Source organism: Chiloscyllium plagiosum, chromosome 11 (assembly GCF_004010195.1).
Source record: "Chiloscyllium plagiosum isolate BGI_BamShark_2017 chromosome 11, ASM401019v2, whole genome shotgun sequence".
Taxonomy (NCBI): domain Eukaryota; kingdom Metazoa; phylum Chordata; class Chondrichthyes; order Orectolobiformes; family Hemiscylliidae; genus Chiloscyllium; species Chiloscyllium plagiosum.
The window spans coordinates 68,782,913-68,801,096 of NC_057720.1; the positions used below are offsets into that span (position 1 = coordinate 68,782,913).

Sequence of the window (18,184 nt, forward strand, 5' to 3'; positions counted from 1 at the left end):
TTCGCCTTGCACTGTTGGGTTTGTAGCTGTCCATTAAGTTATTATCCAGCTCAACGGCATTTGAAACGTCTTGTATTCTTTAATCGGATTTCTCCTTCGTGGCCCAGTTTAACATTGGAAATTCATGAGTGAACTGAAGCTAAGACGTCCAGCAGATTGGATTGTGGAGACAAGTTGGAAATTCATCTGTGTTTTAAAGTGAAAGAAATCAGATGCCAATGATAAATTGATAGGATGCCCACAACTAGGGAGGATTTAGATTTAGATTACTTACAGTGTGGAAACAGGCCCTTCGGTCCAACGAGTCCACACCGACCCTCCGAAGAGCAACCCACCCAGACCCATTCCCCTACATTTTACCCCTTCACCGAACACTACGGGCAATTCAGCATAGCCAATTCACCTAACCTGCACATTCTTGGACTGTGGGAGGATACCCACGCAGACACGGAGAATTGTCTGAGTGCTAATCACTGTGCCACTGTGCCGCCAGTATTTTGGCAAAATTAAACATGGTATAATCTGAAGAAATATCTAACAGTTCCAAGTATTCATCGATTTGGGGGTTAGTGCCAATTTTATAAGCATTTGAACAAAAAAAAAACTGAAAAAGGGCTTTTTGAATGGCAGTAAGTCTTTGAACTTTACTAGTGGGAAAATAAGCAGATGGATAGAAAGAATCAGAGGTTTCCTTCTTCATCTTAGGCTACAGTGGGCACAGTATATTCAGGAAATTGAAATGTGACAGTTTACACGTCTAGTAACAACGTCCCCCGCCCTACCACACCCCAACACACACCTAACCCCGCATTTAAAATGGACATAAATTATGAATAGATGGAAAATTAGGCCGTCTTTCAGGGTTTATTGCGTCTCTTTGCTTGATTTCCTTGTTTTCCCCATCAAATGCCCCAGCCCAAGGCGAAGCAATTCAATAGTTCCAAGCACAACAGTGGTAATATGTGCACTGAAAATTGTTATAAACTGTCTTTTAACTTCTTTGTGAAAATGCAATTTAAATATAAATCAGAATCTTGTAATCTTGTGAATTTGCATATGAGGGATAGATCATCTTTAGTATTCACTGTGAAGAATGAGATCTTTGTATATGTATTGTAATATAGATGTATCTTAGCTTTCATGACTTGCAATAATGGTTTTACTGGTTTGCTGTATTTAGTTTTCATCAAAGCTGTTTTGTTTATTTCAAATCTAGTAATAGACTTTGTATCATGGATGCGAAGTGTTTTATAGTGTAGTTTCTTTCAGCAAATATAACCATGTGGAAAGTTTAAAGCTGAATAACATATTGAAGAGCTGTTTTGCAATCTTTGTAAAACATTACTATGTTCATATTATAACTGTTTGCAGATTTTGCTTTTAAAGATTAGCATTTGCTGCCTAGTCTGAATTAAATTTAAGATGTATTATACAAAAGTGCAGAACATTATTCAGTGACATGATCTACTGTATGCCTGATCTACAGTGTGGAATAATTAAAATTAGCCAAGGGAAAGCATATGACAACCACCAGTACCACATGCAAATAACTATTCAAAACGAGGTAACTTACTGACTGAATTTGAGACTTCAATTTTCAGTTACATATATTAAACAGAGGTAAAGCAATCTTTGAGAAAATTTGTAACTCAGATTGAGGCTCAGGTTGTAAGTTTGGTTGCTGAGCTGGCAGGTTAGTTTTCAGATGCTTTGTCACCATGCTAGGTAACATCATCAGTGAGCCTCCGGTGAAGTGCTGGTGTTCTGTCCCGCTTTCTATTTATGTGCCTTGGTCTTAATGTGGGTGATATTGTTTCCAGTTCTTTTTCTCAGAGGTTGGAAAAATGGGGTCCAAATCGATATGTTTATTGGTGGAGTTCCAGTTTGAATGCCAAGCTTCTTGGAATTTCCGTTCATGTCACTGTTTAGCCTGTCCTAGGATGGATGTGTTGTCTCAGTCAAAGTGGTGTCCTCCTTCGTCTGTATGTAAGGATACTAGGATCAGTGCGTCATATCTTTTGGTGGCTAGTTGGTGTTTGTGTATTCTAGTGGCTAGTTTTCTGCCTGTCTGTCCAGTGTAATGTTTGATACAGACCTTGCAAGGTATTTTGTAAATTACATTCATTTGTAGCTTGTTGGTATAGGGTCCTATAGATTCATCAGTAGCTGTTTGAGTGTTTTGGTAGATTTGTGGGCTACCATGATGCCAAGGGGTCAGAATAGTCTGGTACTATACCAACTAGCCACCAAAAGACATGACCCACCATCACTGTCCTTACGTACAGATGAAGAAGGACATTGCTTTGACTGGGACAACACATCCATCCTAGGACAGGCTAAGCAGGGACATGCACGGGAATTCCTAGATGCCTGGCATTCAAACTGGAACTGCATCAAAAAACACATTCATTTGGACCCCATTTACCCCCGCTGAGAAAAAGAACTAGAAATGATATCACCCACCTTAGGAGATGAAGATACATAAATAGAAAGCGGGACAGAACACCAGCGCTTCACCAGAGGCTCACTGATGATGTTATCTAGCATGGTGACAAAACATCTGAAAACAAACCTGCGAGCTCAGCGAGCAAACGTATAACCACAGGTAAAGCTTTATTTGACTCAATGTCAGAATTAAGAGTGGATAAACACTTAATAACTAAGGACTAATCTTGGCATTTCTTTATTTGATTTATTCAAAATTCTTCAAACATGTAAACAGTTGTGATATTATTCCTGTGTCTAAGATCAGTGGATGTAGAGTCAGAAGAAAAAAATAGCAGAATAGACCGTAGGAGCTAAGCTTAACTGATTACTGAAATCCAATCCATCTGTTCTGAAGAAGGGTCACTGGACCAGAACCATGAACTTTTATTTCTCTCCTAATGCTGCCAAACCTGCTGGATTTCTCCATCAGTTTCTAGTTTTGTTCATTTTCAGGGTTGCTTCTTTGGTTAAGAAGATGGGAAGTGGTGTTCTACATTAATTTGTGTAAAGATGGAAACAGAAATTTCTGGAAATTTTCAGATTGGTAACATTTTGTGGAAATAAATCAAGATTTAATGTTTTAGTTTGATGTCCTTTGTGTCAGTTCTGATACTAATTTAGCAGACCCTGGAGGTGAATGATTAATTAAAATTTGCATAAACAATTTGGACTTGAGAAATGGAAATTCTAGAGGAATACAATTGAGATACCTAAGAACTAGGTAGCTACTTGAGCCTGCTTTTCTACTTCATATGATCATGGCTGATCTCATCTCAGCCTCAACTCTATTTTCCTGCTTGTTCTCCATAACCCTTCAACCCATTATTAATTAAAAATCCGCCTATTTCCTCCTTTTAAATTTACTCAATGACCAGACATCCACTGCATTCTCGGGGTAGTGAATTCCTCCGATTCACTACTCTTTTAAGAGAAGTAATTTATCTTCATCTGTTTTAAATCTGCTACCTCTTAACCCTTCTGTTATAGTTTCAGGATATGTTAAATTTGTACTAGTCCTTGGTCAAATTACACTTGGAGCACTGCTCTTGTCTCCATATTATTATTTTTCCTTATTTATTCTTTTGGAGACTGGCCAGCATTTATTGCCAGTCTCTGGTTGTCCTTGAGAAGGTGGTGATGAGCTGTCTTCTTGAACTGCTGCAGTCCACATGCCATTAGGGACAGAATTCGAACAAGTAAAGGTAAGCCGATATGTTTTCAAATTAGGATGGTAGGTGGCTTGGAGGGGAACCTGAAGGTGGTGGTGTTCCCACATATCTGCTGCTCTTGGCCTTTTAGATTGAAGTGCTTGTGGGAAGGTGTTGTCTTGAGGATCTTTGGTGAATTTCTGCATTGCACCTAATAGATAGTACACACTACTGTTACTGAATGTCTGTGATGGAGAGAGTTTGTTACAGTGCCAATCAAGTGGGCTGCTTTGTCCTGGATGGTGTCAAGCTTCTTGAGTGTTGTTGGGGCTGCCAGGCAAGTGGGGAATATTCCATCACACTCCTGGCTTGTGCTTTGTAGATGGTAAACTGGAGTACAATTCTGTTGTTGTTGATGGCCCACAGCGTCTCATGAAGTCTTGAGTTGCTGGATTTGTTTTGACGTCTGTCCTATTTAGCATTGCAATAGTGCCACACAACACAGTGAAGGTTATTCTCAACATGAAGATGGGACTTTGTCTCCACAAGGACTATGCGATGGTCACACTTATTGGTACTGTCTTGGACAGATGCATCTGCAGCTGGTTGGTTCCCTTACCCCTGCCGCAGACCCAGATTTGCAGTTATATCGTTTAGGACCCGACTAGCTCAATCAGTGTTACTATTGCTGAGCCACTCTTGGTAGTGGTCATTGAAATCCCCCTTGCTTTTGCATTCTGTGCTTCCTCTAAGTGTTGCTCAACATGGACTGGTCAGCTGAGGGAGGACAGTGCATGGTAACCAGCAGGATGTTTCCTTGCCTGTGTTTAACATGAAGTCATAAGACTTCATGGGATCCAGAGTCAATGCTGAGGAATGCCATGGAACTCCCTCCCGACTGTATACTGCCATCTCTGGTGGGTCTGTCCTGCCGGTGGGACAAGACATATTCAGGGATGGTGATGGTGCTGATTGGGACTTTGTCTGTAAGGTATGATTTCAAAGAGTATGACTGTCAGGCTGTTGCTTGATTAATGTGAGTCAGCTCTCTCAGCACGAGCCCCCAGATGTTAGTGAGGAGGACTTCGCAGGATTGACAGAGCTGTTACTGCTTTTGTCTTTTCTGGTGCCGAGGTTGATACCAGGTGATCCGTCCAGTTTCATTTCTTCAAGACTTGCTAGCGATTTATACAAGTGAATGGCATGCTTGGCCATTTCAGAGGGCAATTGAGAGTCAACCCCATTGCTGTGGGTCGGGAGTCATATGTAGGTCAAACCAGGTGAGGATGGTAGATCTCTTCCCTTGAATGGCATTAGTGAATCAGTTGGGTTTTTACGGCAATCGGCAATGACTTCATGAATTCTGAATTCCAGAATTTTAAAAAAAAAATTGAATTCAAATTCCACCATTTGCCATGGTGGCATTTGAACCTGGGCCCCAAGAACATTATGTTGAGATTCCCTACAGTGTTGAAACAGGCCATTCGGCCCAACAAGTCCACATCAACCCTTTGAAGAGTAACCCTCCCAGACCCATTCTCCTAACCTATATTTACCCCAGACTAATGCACCTAACACTATGGGCAATTTAACATGACCAATTCACCTGACCTGCACATCTTCGTGACTATGGGAGGAAACCGAGCACCTGGAGGAAATGCATGCATTCACGGGTAGAATGTGCAAACTCCACACAGACAGTCACCCAAGGCAGGAATTGATCCCGGGTCCCTGGTGCTGTGAGGCAGCAGTGTTAACCACTGAGCCACCGTACTACCTCGGTCTCTGGATTAATAGTCCAGTATTAATACCCATGAAAATGTTACCGGCGCAGGAAAAAATGTAGAAAAGAATATTCCTAGTGCTGAGTGGATACATTTAACCAGAAAACATGGAACAGGCTGGGACTTTTTTCTCTCCAAAAGTAAGAGGGTTCAGATGTTTTCTTGTATTTATGATTATGTACTTTGGCTCGTTTTTTAGAAAACATATGATCCCGTAGAGGCTTTTAAAATTATGTGTAGGTTTTATTTCGGCTATTGTAAAGAGGATGTTTCTTCTGTGTGACATCAAAATTTGGGGTGTTATGAACTTAGCAAGGCCCCTCAAAACACGTTTTAAGCAGGTAGCCCAGACCGTAATTTAGCTAAACAAATAGCAAGGTGTATAGTTGATATTCCCAGAGTAAATTAGCTGGTTCGACTGCCAAGTTTTAAACAAACAAAATTTATTTCCAAAATTATGCAGTAAAACACAAAGAACAGAAAACAGAATACTGGACAACTTATCATTATCCAAACCCGACTTAATGATGCTGTTCCAAAAATACTTGCAACAGTCACAATACACACATCACTTAGAAGAAACAGTAAAACATCGTGCAAGCAACTTGCAGTTTGAAATCAGAAGGGCAGAAGGAGAGAGAGAAGGCTTCTAGCTTCCCCTAAGACTCTTATTCAACACATACCTGAACTGAATTGAACTACACAGCTAGAGAGCTGGCCTTCCTTTTTATTATGCCGGGTTTTTTAAGACAAGCAAGTCTTAAGTTGAAGGTATTATCTGTTGGGGTAAACAGTAAGCCCCAATGAGCCATTCAAAATTCAGATATGAGGGAGCCTGGTCAATTAACCCTTCTCTGATAAAAAGCTCAAGGACATAGTAACCTTGTAACAGAACCAATATTGTGACAGGGGCTATAAATCTCAGAATACAAGTAGAAGCAAGCAGATATTTGGAAGGTTACTTAATCAGTGGTGAGAACATCAGTGAGATGGTTTATCTGTTTGAATTTCTGTTCTTGTTTCATTCTTCCCATTCGGGTCTCACCTTATCCTGCTTCTTTACAATGTCCAAAATATATTATTTTGCAATCCTACTGATTGCAATTCTTTTAGGAGACATATCTTCAGGTTGAAAAACCCTCAATTAGCTGGTAATAATCCCTATCTCTCAAAACTAAATTACTTGTTCTTTCATTTCTATCATGATCATTCACCTTGGGGTTATAGATTATATAGCAACGACTAAAATTGATTACAATATCATAGGCCTAGCTTGACCTGAGCAGAATATAGCTTCACTATGATTTCTTGAAAATTGAACTCAATTGGTTTGCAGTTGATATTTCTGAGCTGAAACTGTGTTGCTGGAAAAGCACAGCAGGTCAGGCAGCATTCAAGATGCAGAAGAATCGACGTTTCAGGCATGAGCCCTTCTTCAGGCTCATGCCCGAAATGTCGATTCTCCTGTTTCTTGGATGCTGCCTGACCTGCTGCGCTTTTCCAGCAACACAGTTTCAGCTCTGATCTCCAGCATCTGCAGTCCTCACTTTCTCCTCGTTGATATTTCTGGTCTAGTTTTACATGTTTTGGTATGTTGGGCCTCATTTTCTTGATTCTTGTCCTGAACCATATCTTTTTCTCTAAAGGAACAAGCCTATAGAATAAACGTAGCTGTCTCCTACAACTTACGAATGACCATGTGAACATACAGCAAGCTGAAAATATTAATGGAGCATGGAATGTTACTTGAGAATTACCTTTGTATTACTGTCAACTGGATTTTTGTATGTTTTGGGGGGGTTGGTGGTTCTGGCTGTATTTGTAAACAGAATAAAAATCTTAAATTTATTTTTCACTTGATATGCAAGTTTGATGCCAAGTCCCAACTGGTAATCCTTCAGGCTAATCTTGTAAATTAAGAATACTTATCTGTTCAGGCCACAGTAACTCTGTTAGAGGTAGCCTTGTTTGTCATATTATGTTTCAATTCCTCGTCAGTTAACACACTTATCTCTGATATAAACAGAACAATATTTGACAGTTCTATATTTCACACAACCAGAACTGGCACATTGCGGCCCAAAGTCTTTGTTTTAATATGCTTTTTAAGTAGGAAAGGCAGGAGGCTGGAAGAACACAGCAAGCCAGGCAGCATCAGGTAGTGCAGAAGTCGACGGTTTGGGTGTAAACCTTCTTCAGGACTCCACCCCATTCCTGAAGAAGGGTTGCACTCAAAACATCGACTTCTGCACCTGGCAGATGCTGCAGATGTTGCCTGGCTTGCTGTGTTCTTCCAGCCTCCTGCCTGTCTACTTTGGCTTCCAGCATCTGCAGTTTTTTTTTTGCCTCTTTTAATTAACAATACAGTTTTAGTATAGGGTTTAGGTTTGCTCACTGAGCTGTAGATTTGATATTCAGACATTTCATTACCTGGCTAGGTAACATCATTAGTGGCGACCTTCAAGTGAAGTGAAGCTGTTGTCTCCTGCTTTCTATTTATATGTTTGTCCTGGATGGGGTTCCTGGGGTTTGTGGTGTTTTAGTATCCAGAAAACACTTTCTACATCTGCATGATTTATTCTTTAATATCGTCTAATTCTTATCTGCACTGTCTAGTAAATTCAATAATCTGTCTCATTGAGAGTTAACATTTGTTGTATTTTAATTATCGGCAGATTTTAAAACCTGATTTTTAGCCAAAGTCATGAGGGATGTTTCAGTTCATTTAGACGTGGGTTTTACTGACTGGCCCATCATTTAATGCCTATTTCTAAATGCCCTTGAGGTGGTGATGATGAACTATCTTCTTGAATTGCTGCAATCCATTTTGTCGGTACATCCATAATACCATCAGGATGTTCCAGGATTTTGTCTCAGTAACACTGAAAGAAAGATGGCTGTATTCCAAAGCAGGATGATGAGTACCTTGAAAGGGAACTGGCAGGTGTTGGTGTTGCCTTGATTTTTTCTTTGAAATGAGTAGTTTTAGGATTGGAAGGTTCTGTCTGGGGAACTTTGGTGAAGTTCTATAGCCTGTATATTAATGGTGAAAGTAATGAATGTTTGTGGATGGTTTGAGAGTTCTGCAGTGATGGAGCTGCACTCATCCAGGCATTTGTGGAGAATTACATCACACACCTGACCTTGTCTTGTATATGGTGGACAAGTGTTGGGGAGTTGGGAGATGATATACTTATTGAATGATTCCTAGCTTTTGATCTTTACTTGTATTTATATAGTGAGTCTAGTTCCGTTTCTGATCCATGGTAATCCCTAGAAGGTTGATAGTGGGTTAATTTAATATAAAGGGGTGATGGTTGGATTATTTTCTTATTGGAAATGGTCATTGTCTGGCTTTTGTCTGATGCAAATGCCACGTATCATCCTAAACCTGGCTACTGTGCATAGCTTGTTGCATTTGGACACAAACTGCTTTGGTATCTGCGGAGTCGTGAATGTTGCTGAACATCTTGTTATTGATGAAGCAGTTGATGATTGGGCCTAGGGCAAATAAAATTGCACCATCAGGGTTCTCTTGTGGTAGTGTCCCTGGACCAGGATGCCTGGGTTCAAGTCCCACCTGTTCCAAAGATGTGTAATAACACTGTTGAACAGGTTGATTTTTAGAAATTTTTTTTTGAGTAATGATCAAGCCCTACATAAAATTGAGATTATTTTGATTTTTAAAAAATGTATTCCTCCTTTACAGAATGGTTTTTAGCTTTGAGGGAAACTTACAGGTGGTGGTGCTCCCATGCACCTGCTGTCCTCGTCCTTCCAGATGGTGGAGGTCATAGCTTTGGAAGCTGCCTTAATGATGTTTTAGATGGTAGAACTGCTGCCACTGTGTTGGTGGTGGACAGAGTGAATGATGAAGGTAGTGGATGAGTGCAACAATAAGTGGCAGCTTTGAGCTGTGTTTTCATTATGGATACACTAGAACCAATACTTACTTATAGAATCATAGAATGCTTACAGTGTGGAAACAGGTTCTTCAGCCCAACAAGTCCTCACTGACCCTCTGAAGAGTAACCCACCCAGACCCTTCCGTATTGTAATTTGATTTTTAATGTCTTAGCCCTGTTTAGCTGAATTTCTTTCAGCTTGCGTTGTTAGAGATCTGTGCTTTGGATGATAAGTAATATTTAGTTTGACAAGAAGATATGGCAGCTACAATCCAGAAGATAGAACAGTTCCATTCAGAAAGTAAATGCTAAAACTTTGACTAAGAGTTATTTCATTGTTTTTAAAAACATTTGTGTTTGATGAATTTCCTTGGTTTTATTTACAATCAAGAGGGTTTTTTGCATTTGGTAACAAAAGCCTGGAAATTGACATACACAGTACTATCATATGATTGAATGCAGATACCAAATTTGTATTTCCACTACTTAACAATAAATTGGTTAATGCTTTATTTTAAAATGGCAAAGGAGGAATTCATTGTACACATTATGTATTTCTACAATGAAACTTACTCAAAATATTTTCGGGCTAAATTCTTGATAAAAGCCACTACAAAATAGTGGCCTATTAAATGGGTTGTGGAAGGTGTATCATATGTTGATTTCATGCTTTAGAAAGAAAGTGAGGGCTGCAGATGCTGGAGATCAGAGCTGAAAATGTGTTGCTGGAAAAGCGCAACAGGTCAGGCAGCATCCAAGGAACAGGAGAATCGACGTTTCGGGCATAAGCCCTTCTTCAGGAATGAGGAAAGTGTGTCCCTACCTTTTATCTTAGCCTGCTGGACACACTTTCCTCATTCCTGAAGAAGGGCTTATACCTGAAACATCGATTCTCCTGTTCCTTGGATGCTGCCTGACCTGCTGCGCTTTTCCAGCAACACATTTTCAGCTTCATGCTTTAGAAGCCTGCTCTAATATATGATTTTGTCTAGATGTTAAAACCTGTGAAGCATTTCATATAATTTTGTGATTTAGCATAATCTTAGCAGGTTTTGAGAAGATTTGTGACTCAGATTGAGATTCTGGATGTAGGTTTGCTCGCTGAGCTGGAAGGTTCATTTTCAGAATTTCGTCACCATACTAGGTAACATTTTCAATGAGTCTCCAGACGAAGCCTATATTAGCATAATCTATATAATAGGTAGAAGCTGAACAAAAGTGGAAGAATATGTATTGTCATGTCAATTCTTGTGATTTAAGAATTTTCTGATTGGTCAGAATTCTTGTAACAATTACTTCCAGACCCTTTTTTTCTTTTAAATTGCTTTGTTTTGGAATTGACTATTTATGTGTGTCGATCATTGCATGTTTAGCCGAATTAAAATAATTCTGTCTTTGAGATTAAAATATATATTTTAGCCTCAAATCCTTGACAAACATATTTTATTTTTTGTTCAGAATTGTAAAAGTTAACCTGCACTTTTGAAGTTCACACATATTATTCTGCATTAGTCGTGTTAATCTCTTAATTCTGAGATCAGACAGCATACAGATTTGTGTTCTTTGATAAAATGTTTAAACATTCTGTATTATGACAACTGTATTGCCTACACATTTCGATCATAATTCTACTTTCTTTGAGCAGAGGAACCACTGTATTATGTAATCAGTAGATTTTGATTTTTTTTGAAAATCTTAAGCATCCAAAATTCTTGTCAAGGTACAGTATAATATTACAATATCAACTAACATATAGAAAATTGACCATTGAATGAACTGTGCACTGAATATTATTTTTTCTTTAAATTTCACTACCTTCCCAGTTGTTTGAAAGCTATTTTTGCTGAGCATTTTTATTATGACTACTGATAGTCACAAATGATTCCACTGTAGTCATAAAAATGTTTTGATGATAACTTGCTAAGCTTATAATTTCAGTAACTTGGTCAACTTTGACAGTAGAATGCTGTAGTGTCCTAGGTATGTGAATAAATTCTGCTGGATCAACCCATGGTTTATGTGACCTCAAACGATATTACAAGTAATTAGAACCTTTTTTTTTGTATTCTTTATATGCAAATACAATTAATATTGACATTTTGGAAGTCTGCTTTTTCAATTATTCCCCCTATAATGTAAATATGAAATATAATTAATTTGCCAACCAGAGAAATCCATTTGACATGGAGCAGAAGTGCATTCCTACCAAGTTCCTGCCACTGCCGCCTGCTCCTGGGGCTGTGGATGAGAATGGGGAAGAGAGAAGCCAATGGAGAATAAAAGATCCCTCATACTGAGACACCGTTTTAAGGAGACATTAGGAGGGGCAAATCTACCTAACAAATAAAAGGCAACATTATGATAAAGTATTTGAGCATAAAGCAAAAAATCAGGAAACAGATACACAAATGGAAATACTGTGAAGTAGTCATCGTAATCTAAAAGTGTGGTATCAATTTACCAACAAATGCTGAGAAATATCAAGTGATGGATTGGAAACAGTGATTGTGGTGGAAGCCGTGTGCTAAATATTTTTTAAAAGATTCATTAAATTTGTCAGTTTTGTTTGTCTGAAAGCTATTTATGCTGAGCATTTTTAATTTGGCCCCTCCGCCATTATAAACCCTGCTTTTAAGATGACCAATTGGCAGATATTCCTAACAGAGGTTACACAAAGCTGACTACAGTCTTTGCAAAGATGCTAACACATGGCATGTGGATTGTCCTTCCTTTACTGAAATATGCCAGGTGCTGGCAGGTGGGACTAGATTGGGTTGGAATATCCGGTTGGCAAGGAGTTGGACTGAAGGGTCTGTTTCCGTGCTGTACATCTCTATGACTGTATGCTCCCACTTCTGTTAGATTGGAGATGAATGATTTGTTAATGACATTTATGGATATTTGGAATAATTTCTCACTGTTTTTGTTAAGGCGTCATCTAACTATTTCAGCTTGTCTTACCTTGCCAGTTAAATTTGCCAAACAGCAATTCCACTAATCAGGTAGGCTTTGGCTGCTAATTAAAATGTTCCAAATAAATCAGAGAAAAAGACCTATTTGTTTTCAATTATGAAATGTGCTCCAAAGCTACTTGCCACCACTGAAATTATTAAATTTGCCATTTTATTGAAGTAGTCCTGGTGCATAATTCAGGAGAATATACTGTACTTTGAAATGTACATTTAATACAAACATTTTTGAACTAGCATCATTTGTGTGTTTGACAAGTATTACACTAGAAAACAAAGTGGAGAAAGTGAGGTCTGCAGATGCTGGAGATCAAAGTTGAAACTTTATTGCTGGAACAGCACAGCAGGTCAGGCAGCATCCAGGGAACAGGAGATTCGACGTTTCGGGCACAGGCCTTCTTCCTGAAGAAGGGCCTGTGCCCGAAACGTCGAATCTCCTGTTCCCTGGATGCTGCCTGACCTGCTGTGCTGTTCCAGCAATAAAGTTTCAACTATAAAACAAAGTGACAATTTAGACAAAATCATGCGCTGTTGGCGTCATTGGCAAAGCAAGTATTTGTTGCCCATCCCTAATTGCCTGCTAGGCCATTTCTGTGTGCATTTAAGAGTTAACCAAATTGCTGTGGGCTTGGAGTTGCATGGTGGCCAAGGATGGCAGATTTTCTTACTTAAAGGACATTAGTGAACCAACTAGATTCTTTCTTCAGCAAAATTGAAAGTTTTATCAATAAAGAAATTAACTTAGAATTTAATTCACTGTTTTAAAATCTGAAATTCAGTCAGCTGCTATGGTGTGATTTGATTCCACACCCCCAGACCATTAGTCTGTGTCTTTAGGTTAGATAGTGGTTCAGTGACATTACCACTTTCCACCATCCCTGACATGGTAACAAGATTGTAACACCTACTAGATATTTAAGTAACAATCTTTTTAGGTAAAATTGAAAGTAGTGGTTGCAGTTTCCTGCACTATTCAGACATTGCAATGAAGAAGATATGAAAAATTAGTATAATTTCATCCATAATCAATGTTAAAGTTAATTGATTCAAGCAAATAGTTCAATTAGATTCAATTTCTCAAGCATATTTTTGGCTATGACGTTTACTGTAAAGAAATCACAACACATACAAAGCTATCTGATTGTCAGAGTTATTTTACAATGTGAAAATAAAATTAACTAGTTGAATTTTCCGCTTTGAGAAATGTGCTCGATGCTCATCAAAGAAAGTAACTTGATTTTGGAACATGAAGATTCCAACTGGCAGAATCCCCTTTTACTTTTGAATTTTTTTAGCTATACATTTTAGGCCTGGATTACACACATCATTAGGAGGATCTTCATTTTGGGTTGTTAGGAATTTAAGCAGTAAAATTTAAAATAGAATTATATAAGTTTCTGCAATATATCTCTTGAACTATGAATGGACTATAGCACAAATCTTGCTGTAATGTCATTCATAGGATAATTGTCATTTTTAGGCCAGTTATAACTGCCATTTTTAAATGAAGGATGGATAAGTTTCAACAACTAAATGGTGGCTTTTTGCTGGGATCCTTTTAATTAAGTAAAGGTTGTGCTGCTTGCCAAATCCAAGGAGATGCAAGTCATGGGTTGCCTCCACCGCCAAATCTAAGCCATCTGATGCCTGGAGGAAGAACGTCTCATCTTCCAACCAATGGCGAACGGTGGCTTAGTGGTTAGCACTGTTGCCTCACAGAGCCAGGGACCCAGGTCTGATTCGAGTTTCGCACGACTGCCTGTGTGGAGTTTGCACATTCTTCCCATGTCTGCCTGGGTTTTCTCCAGGTGTTCCGGTTTGCTCCCACAGTCCAAAGATGTGCAGGTTAAATGCTAAATTGCCCATAGTGTTCAGGGATGTTAGGTTAGGTGCATTAGTCAGAGGGAAATGTAGAGTAATAGGGGAATAGGTCTGAGTGGGCTACCTTTAGGAGGGTTGGTGTGGACTTGTTGGGCTGAAGGGCCAGTTTCCACACCTGTATGAATTCTCATTCAACCACAACATCAACGTCAATTGCACCAGTTTCCTCATCTCCCCTGCCCCCACCTCAGCCCAGACCCAACCCTCCAACTCGGCATCGCCCTCTTGAACTGTGCTACCTGTCCACCCTCCTTCTCGTCTAACTGCTCCACCCTCCCCTCTGACCTATCACCATCAACCCCCACCTGCATGTACCTATTACCTGCCCAGCTATTCATCTCCCACTCCCCCACTGCCCCCACCACTACCACCACAACCACCACCCCAATGAAGTGCTTATGCCTGAAACATCGATTCTCTTGCTCCTCAAATGCTGCCTGACCTGCTGTGCTTTTCCAGTGCCACACTTTTTCACTCTGATCTCCAGCATCTGCAGTCCTTACTTTCTCCTGTTTGCTGTGCCTTTGTTTAGTAACTTTACTTACTTGGCAAACTTGAGTTTAGAAGAACAAGAAGTAATCTTTATTAGAACATGTAGATCTTGAGGAGACTTAACAGCGTGGATGCTGAAAGACTAAAACTAAAGGATTTAATTTAGGACAGCACAGTGGTTGAGTGGTTAGCACTGTCGCCTCAGCGACAGTAACCCGGATTCGATTCCAGCCTCTGGCGACTGTCTGTATGGAGTTTGCACATTCTCCCCGTGTCTGCGGGTACTTCGGGACAATTCAATGATGTGCAGTTTAGGTGAATTGACCATGCTAAATTGCCCATGGTATTCAGGGATTTTGAGGTTAGATGAATTAGTCTGGGGTAAATGCAGAGTAGTAGAGGAATGGTCTAGGTGGGTCACTCTTCTGAGGGTCAGTGTGGACTTGTTGGGCTGAAGGGCCTGTTTCCACACTACAGGGATTCTATGATTTAGAAGATAAGGGGTCTCTGATTTAAAGTGGAAATGAGCCTTTGTTTTCTCTGAGATCATGAGTGCTTGGAATTCTTCCTCCCAGAGGGCAATTGAAGGAGGCTTATTGAATATTTGCAAGGCTGAGTTGGATAGTCTCAATTGACAAAGGGTTTAGATCAGAGAGGTGCTGGAAAAGCACTGCAAGCCAGGCAGCATCCGAGGAGCAGGAAAATCGATGTTTCGGGCAAAAGCCCTTCATCAGAATTGGCAAAGGGCCCAGCGGGCATAGGGAATGGAGAGGAAGTCGTATCGAGTCCACAATCTGATCAAGCCTGATATTATCAAATGGTGGAGCAGATTTGAGGCAGTGAGTGCTTTTGAATGGCGTACTCCTTCTTCTAATTGTTTCCTGTATTTTCTTTGTTTGCATGGAATTTCTGTCTTCGTTGGAAATTGTCACTAGATAAAAGCAATCATTAAAGTTTATACAAATAAGCTGTATATTTTATGAGCTATCATGCAAATGTTTCTATGTTTTCTTTTGTAGGTTACAGTTGAAGAATCTGGGGCCATTATTAAAAAATCACAAGATGTTTTGTGATCTGAAATAACTATGATCTTCAGGAACTAGAAAAAAATGGGAAAAGAGCCCACAATGTAGTCGGAATTCCTGAAGCTGTCATGCATAGGTAATCTGTGGACATTAATTGAATTTTAAACTAAAATAGGAATTAACGTCCTTCTGGAGCCAACAGTGGATATGTTGAGTGATGTCATATGACGCAACTGAATGGATGCAAATAATATTTTGGTTAGCCTGCGTGAGCACCCTTATCATATCCGATACAGGTAGGAATTCTTCAATTTTTTGTTTAACTTGTAAATTATATAAACTTGTTTGAATGTTTTCATTCAATTTTGGCCTATATTGGTAAAACAATTAAACATTTATCTTTTTAAATAACTTAGCAATGTTAAAAAGCACTATTTTAAAGAAGAATCTTGTATCCCTTGATTCTTCCCTTAGGAATTTGAATCACACTGAGTTAATCTCCACCACTCCAGCCAAAATGGGGATCAAATCCTGAGCTATGGACATCAGCCTGATCCAGCCAATTAAGCCAACTAGTCCTCTAAGAATGTGCATTGTCTCTTATAGTAAAAATGTGGAAATATGGAAATCTGTAAATCTGGACAAAAATCCAATAAACTACAAAAGTCAAAAAATGCAAATCAAAGTATTTTTTTTCCCTACTTATGACTGGATGTACATGTGTGAAAGTCAGATTTTTTGGATTATTTTTTAAGGTTAAATTTATGGGGTCAATTATTGCATGAATTCTACTTTTAAGGCATTGAAATTCATGCTACAGTCCAAAAACATATCATTAGCAGAAGCCCAATTGATCTCTAATTAAAGAAAAAAGACACAACCAATTACAGTAATTTCATGAGTTCTACAGGGAAACTGAGCTGCACACAACCTGACTCTGATCTGATGCGTCTTAAATGTTCACACTAAATTCTTCCATTTCCCTTCATTTTCTCTCATCTACTGTTGTTTTAGTTTTTAAAACCAGCATTTTAAGCTTTTATTTCTGAAAGTTATCGGGCATTTTACTCTCCTACAGTTTCACCGATCATTGTAGCCGCGAGAAATTGTCAACAGCTGTATGGTAATTACAGTGAAGTAAATGCATATAGGCCTATCTTGTAGGAAATGATGGTGTGGTAAACTTTGTATCATACTAATTATACTAATTATAGTGCTCATTCATAAGAAACCCGTAGCCTAACATTGTACATAAAAATGCATAATAGCACAAAAACATTTCATTTCCTCATTGTAACATTTATGTACAGAATAATACCTTGACTCTCAAATATTGATCTGTTATCTATGAAGAGCTAGGGTTGACTATTACATGAGATATATGGAAAATTCCAGATTTTTTTGGCCAAACATAGGGGATCGACTTTATTATCGTTAGTTCTCTTTACCTTTATTAAATATATTCTGAAAGGTTTTTGTCTTTTCTCCAAATCATATCTTGTGCATGGCATCAAATATGTACAGGTGCTTTCTTTTTAAGATTGTATAATTTCAATTAAAAAATAGAAGCAGATATTACCGCCTATTAAGTTCCTGAGAAAATAGGGTAGTGAATCCAGCATCAAATTACTTGGCTGCATCATAGGAATTTAGGTAAATTAAAGACTGGTCTGAAATTTGTACAGGCATTCCCAGCATAATTTCAGAAGTTGGAAATGCTGCAGGAGGTCTGAGAATTATGCTCAGCTTTTATATTTTTGCCATGTAAGCTACAATGCTCAAACCATCTCCATTGTCAAAGGAATGGAACATGTAGTCTTGATCCTTCTTTAATCATATGTTGGGGTCTGTTGTATTGCTGATATGCCAATAGAAAGCAGAGACAAGACTTTCTAAATGGTGGAAGCAAAGTTTGCTTGACTTGGAATGCTGAAATCCCTGGCAGCTTTTGAGTTATTTTATGTTGCTGTGGTCAGTAGAAAGGGCTGTGAGCACTATATTTTCTCACTCTTCCCAAGTAGATGTCCATGTTGCACTGATATGAGCAGAGTTTCCACCAATAATTTTAAAATATGGGACCTTCTCTGTGCACTTGGGAGAAGTCAGCTGCAGCACTAACCTTGACATGGGAAAACAAGAAGGAATGGTGTGTAATTTGTTACAAATGGCTTTACATTTCGACTCCAGTGATCCTCATATGTTTGTGGATGGATGATTGAGACAACCCACACCAGTGTCCAAGGAGCCAGTTGCATAAAACTTCAATACAACTGTCACCATTCCTTCAGGTCATGAGTCATGTTTCAGCAGTTAGTGTAATTCTGTGTCAGTGTCTGGGATGTTCTCAGTGTGCATTCTCAGTGATTTTTGCCTTGATCATTCAGAGGAAATGGCATTGAGGACAAGATGCTTTGGCCTACTTGCATGTCATAAAGTGTCCTTCAGCTTCAATCTTTCATGTGAAGGCTGTTAAACATCTGCTCACAGTTGTTG

The 18,184-nt window shown here is 39.1% G+C and overlaps 1 protein-coding gene across 2 annotated transcripts in view; it reads left to right on the forward strand.

Moving 5' to 3' along the window:
- The window catches only part of LOC122554538 (G-protein-signaling modulator 2-like), a 69,076-nt gene that overhangs the window by 612 nt on the left and 50,280 nt on the right, over positions 1-18,184 (forward strand). The window contains exon 2 of one of the 2 annotated variants that reach the window (XM_043699722.1): positions 15,686-15,987. The exons of the other annotated variant lie outside the window; for it this stretch is intronic. Within the exon in view, the coding sequence (XP_043555657.1) occupies positions 15,929-15,987 (59 nt within the window). The 5' untranslated portion in view covers positions 15,686-15,928. The remainder of the gene's footprint in view (positions 1-15,685; positions 15,988-18,184) is intronic. 2 annotated transcript variants of the gene reach the window in all.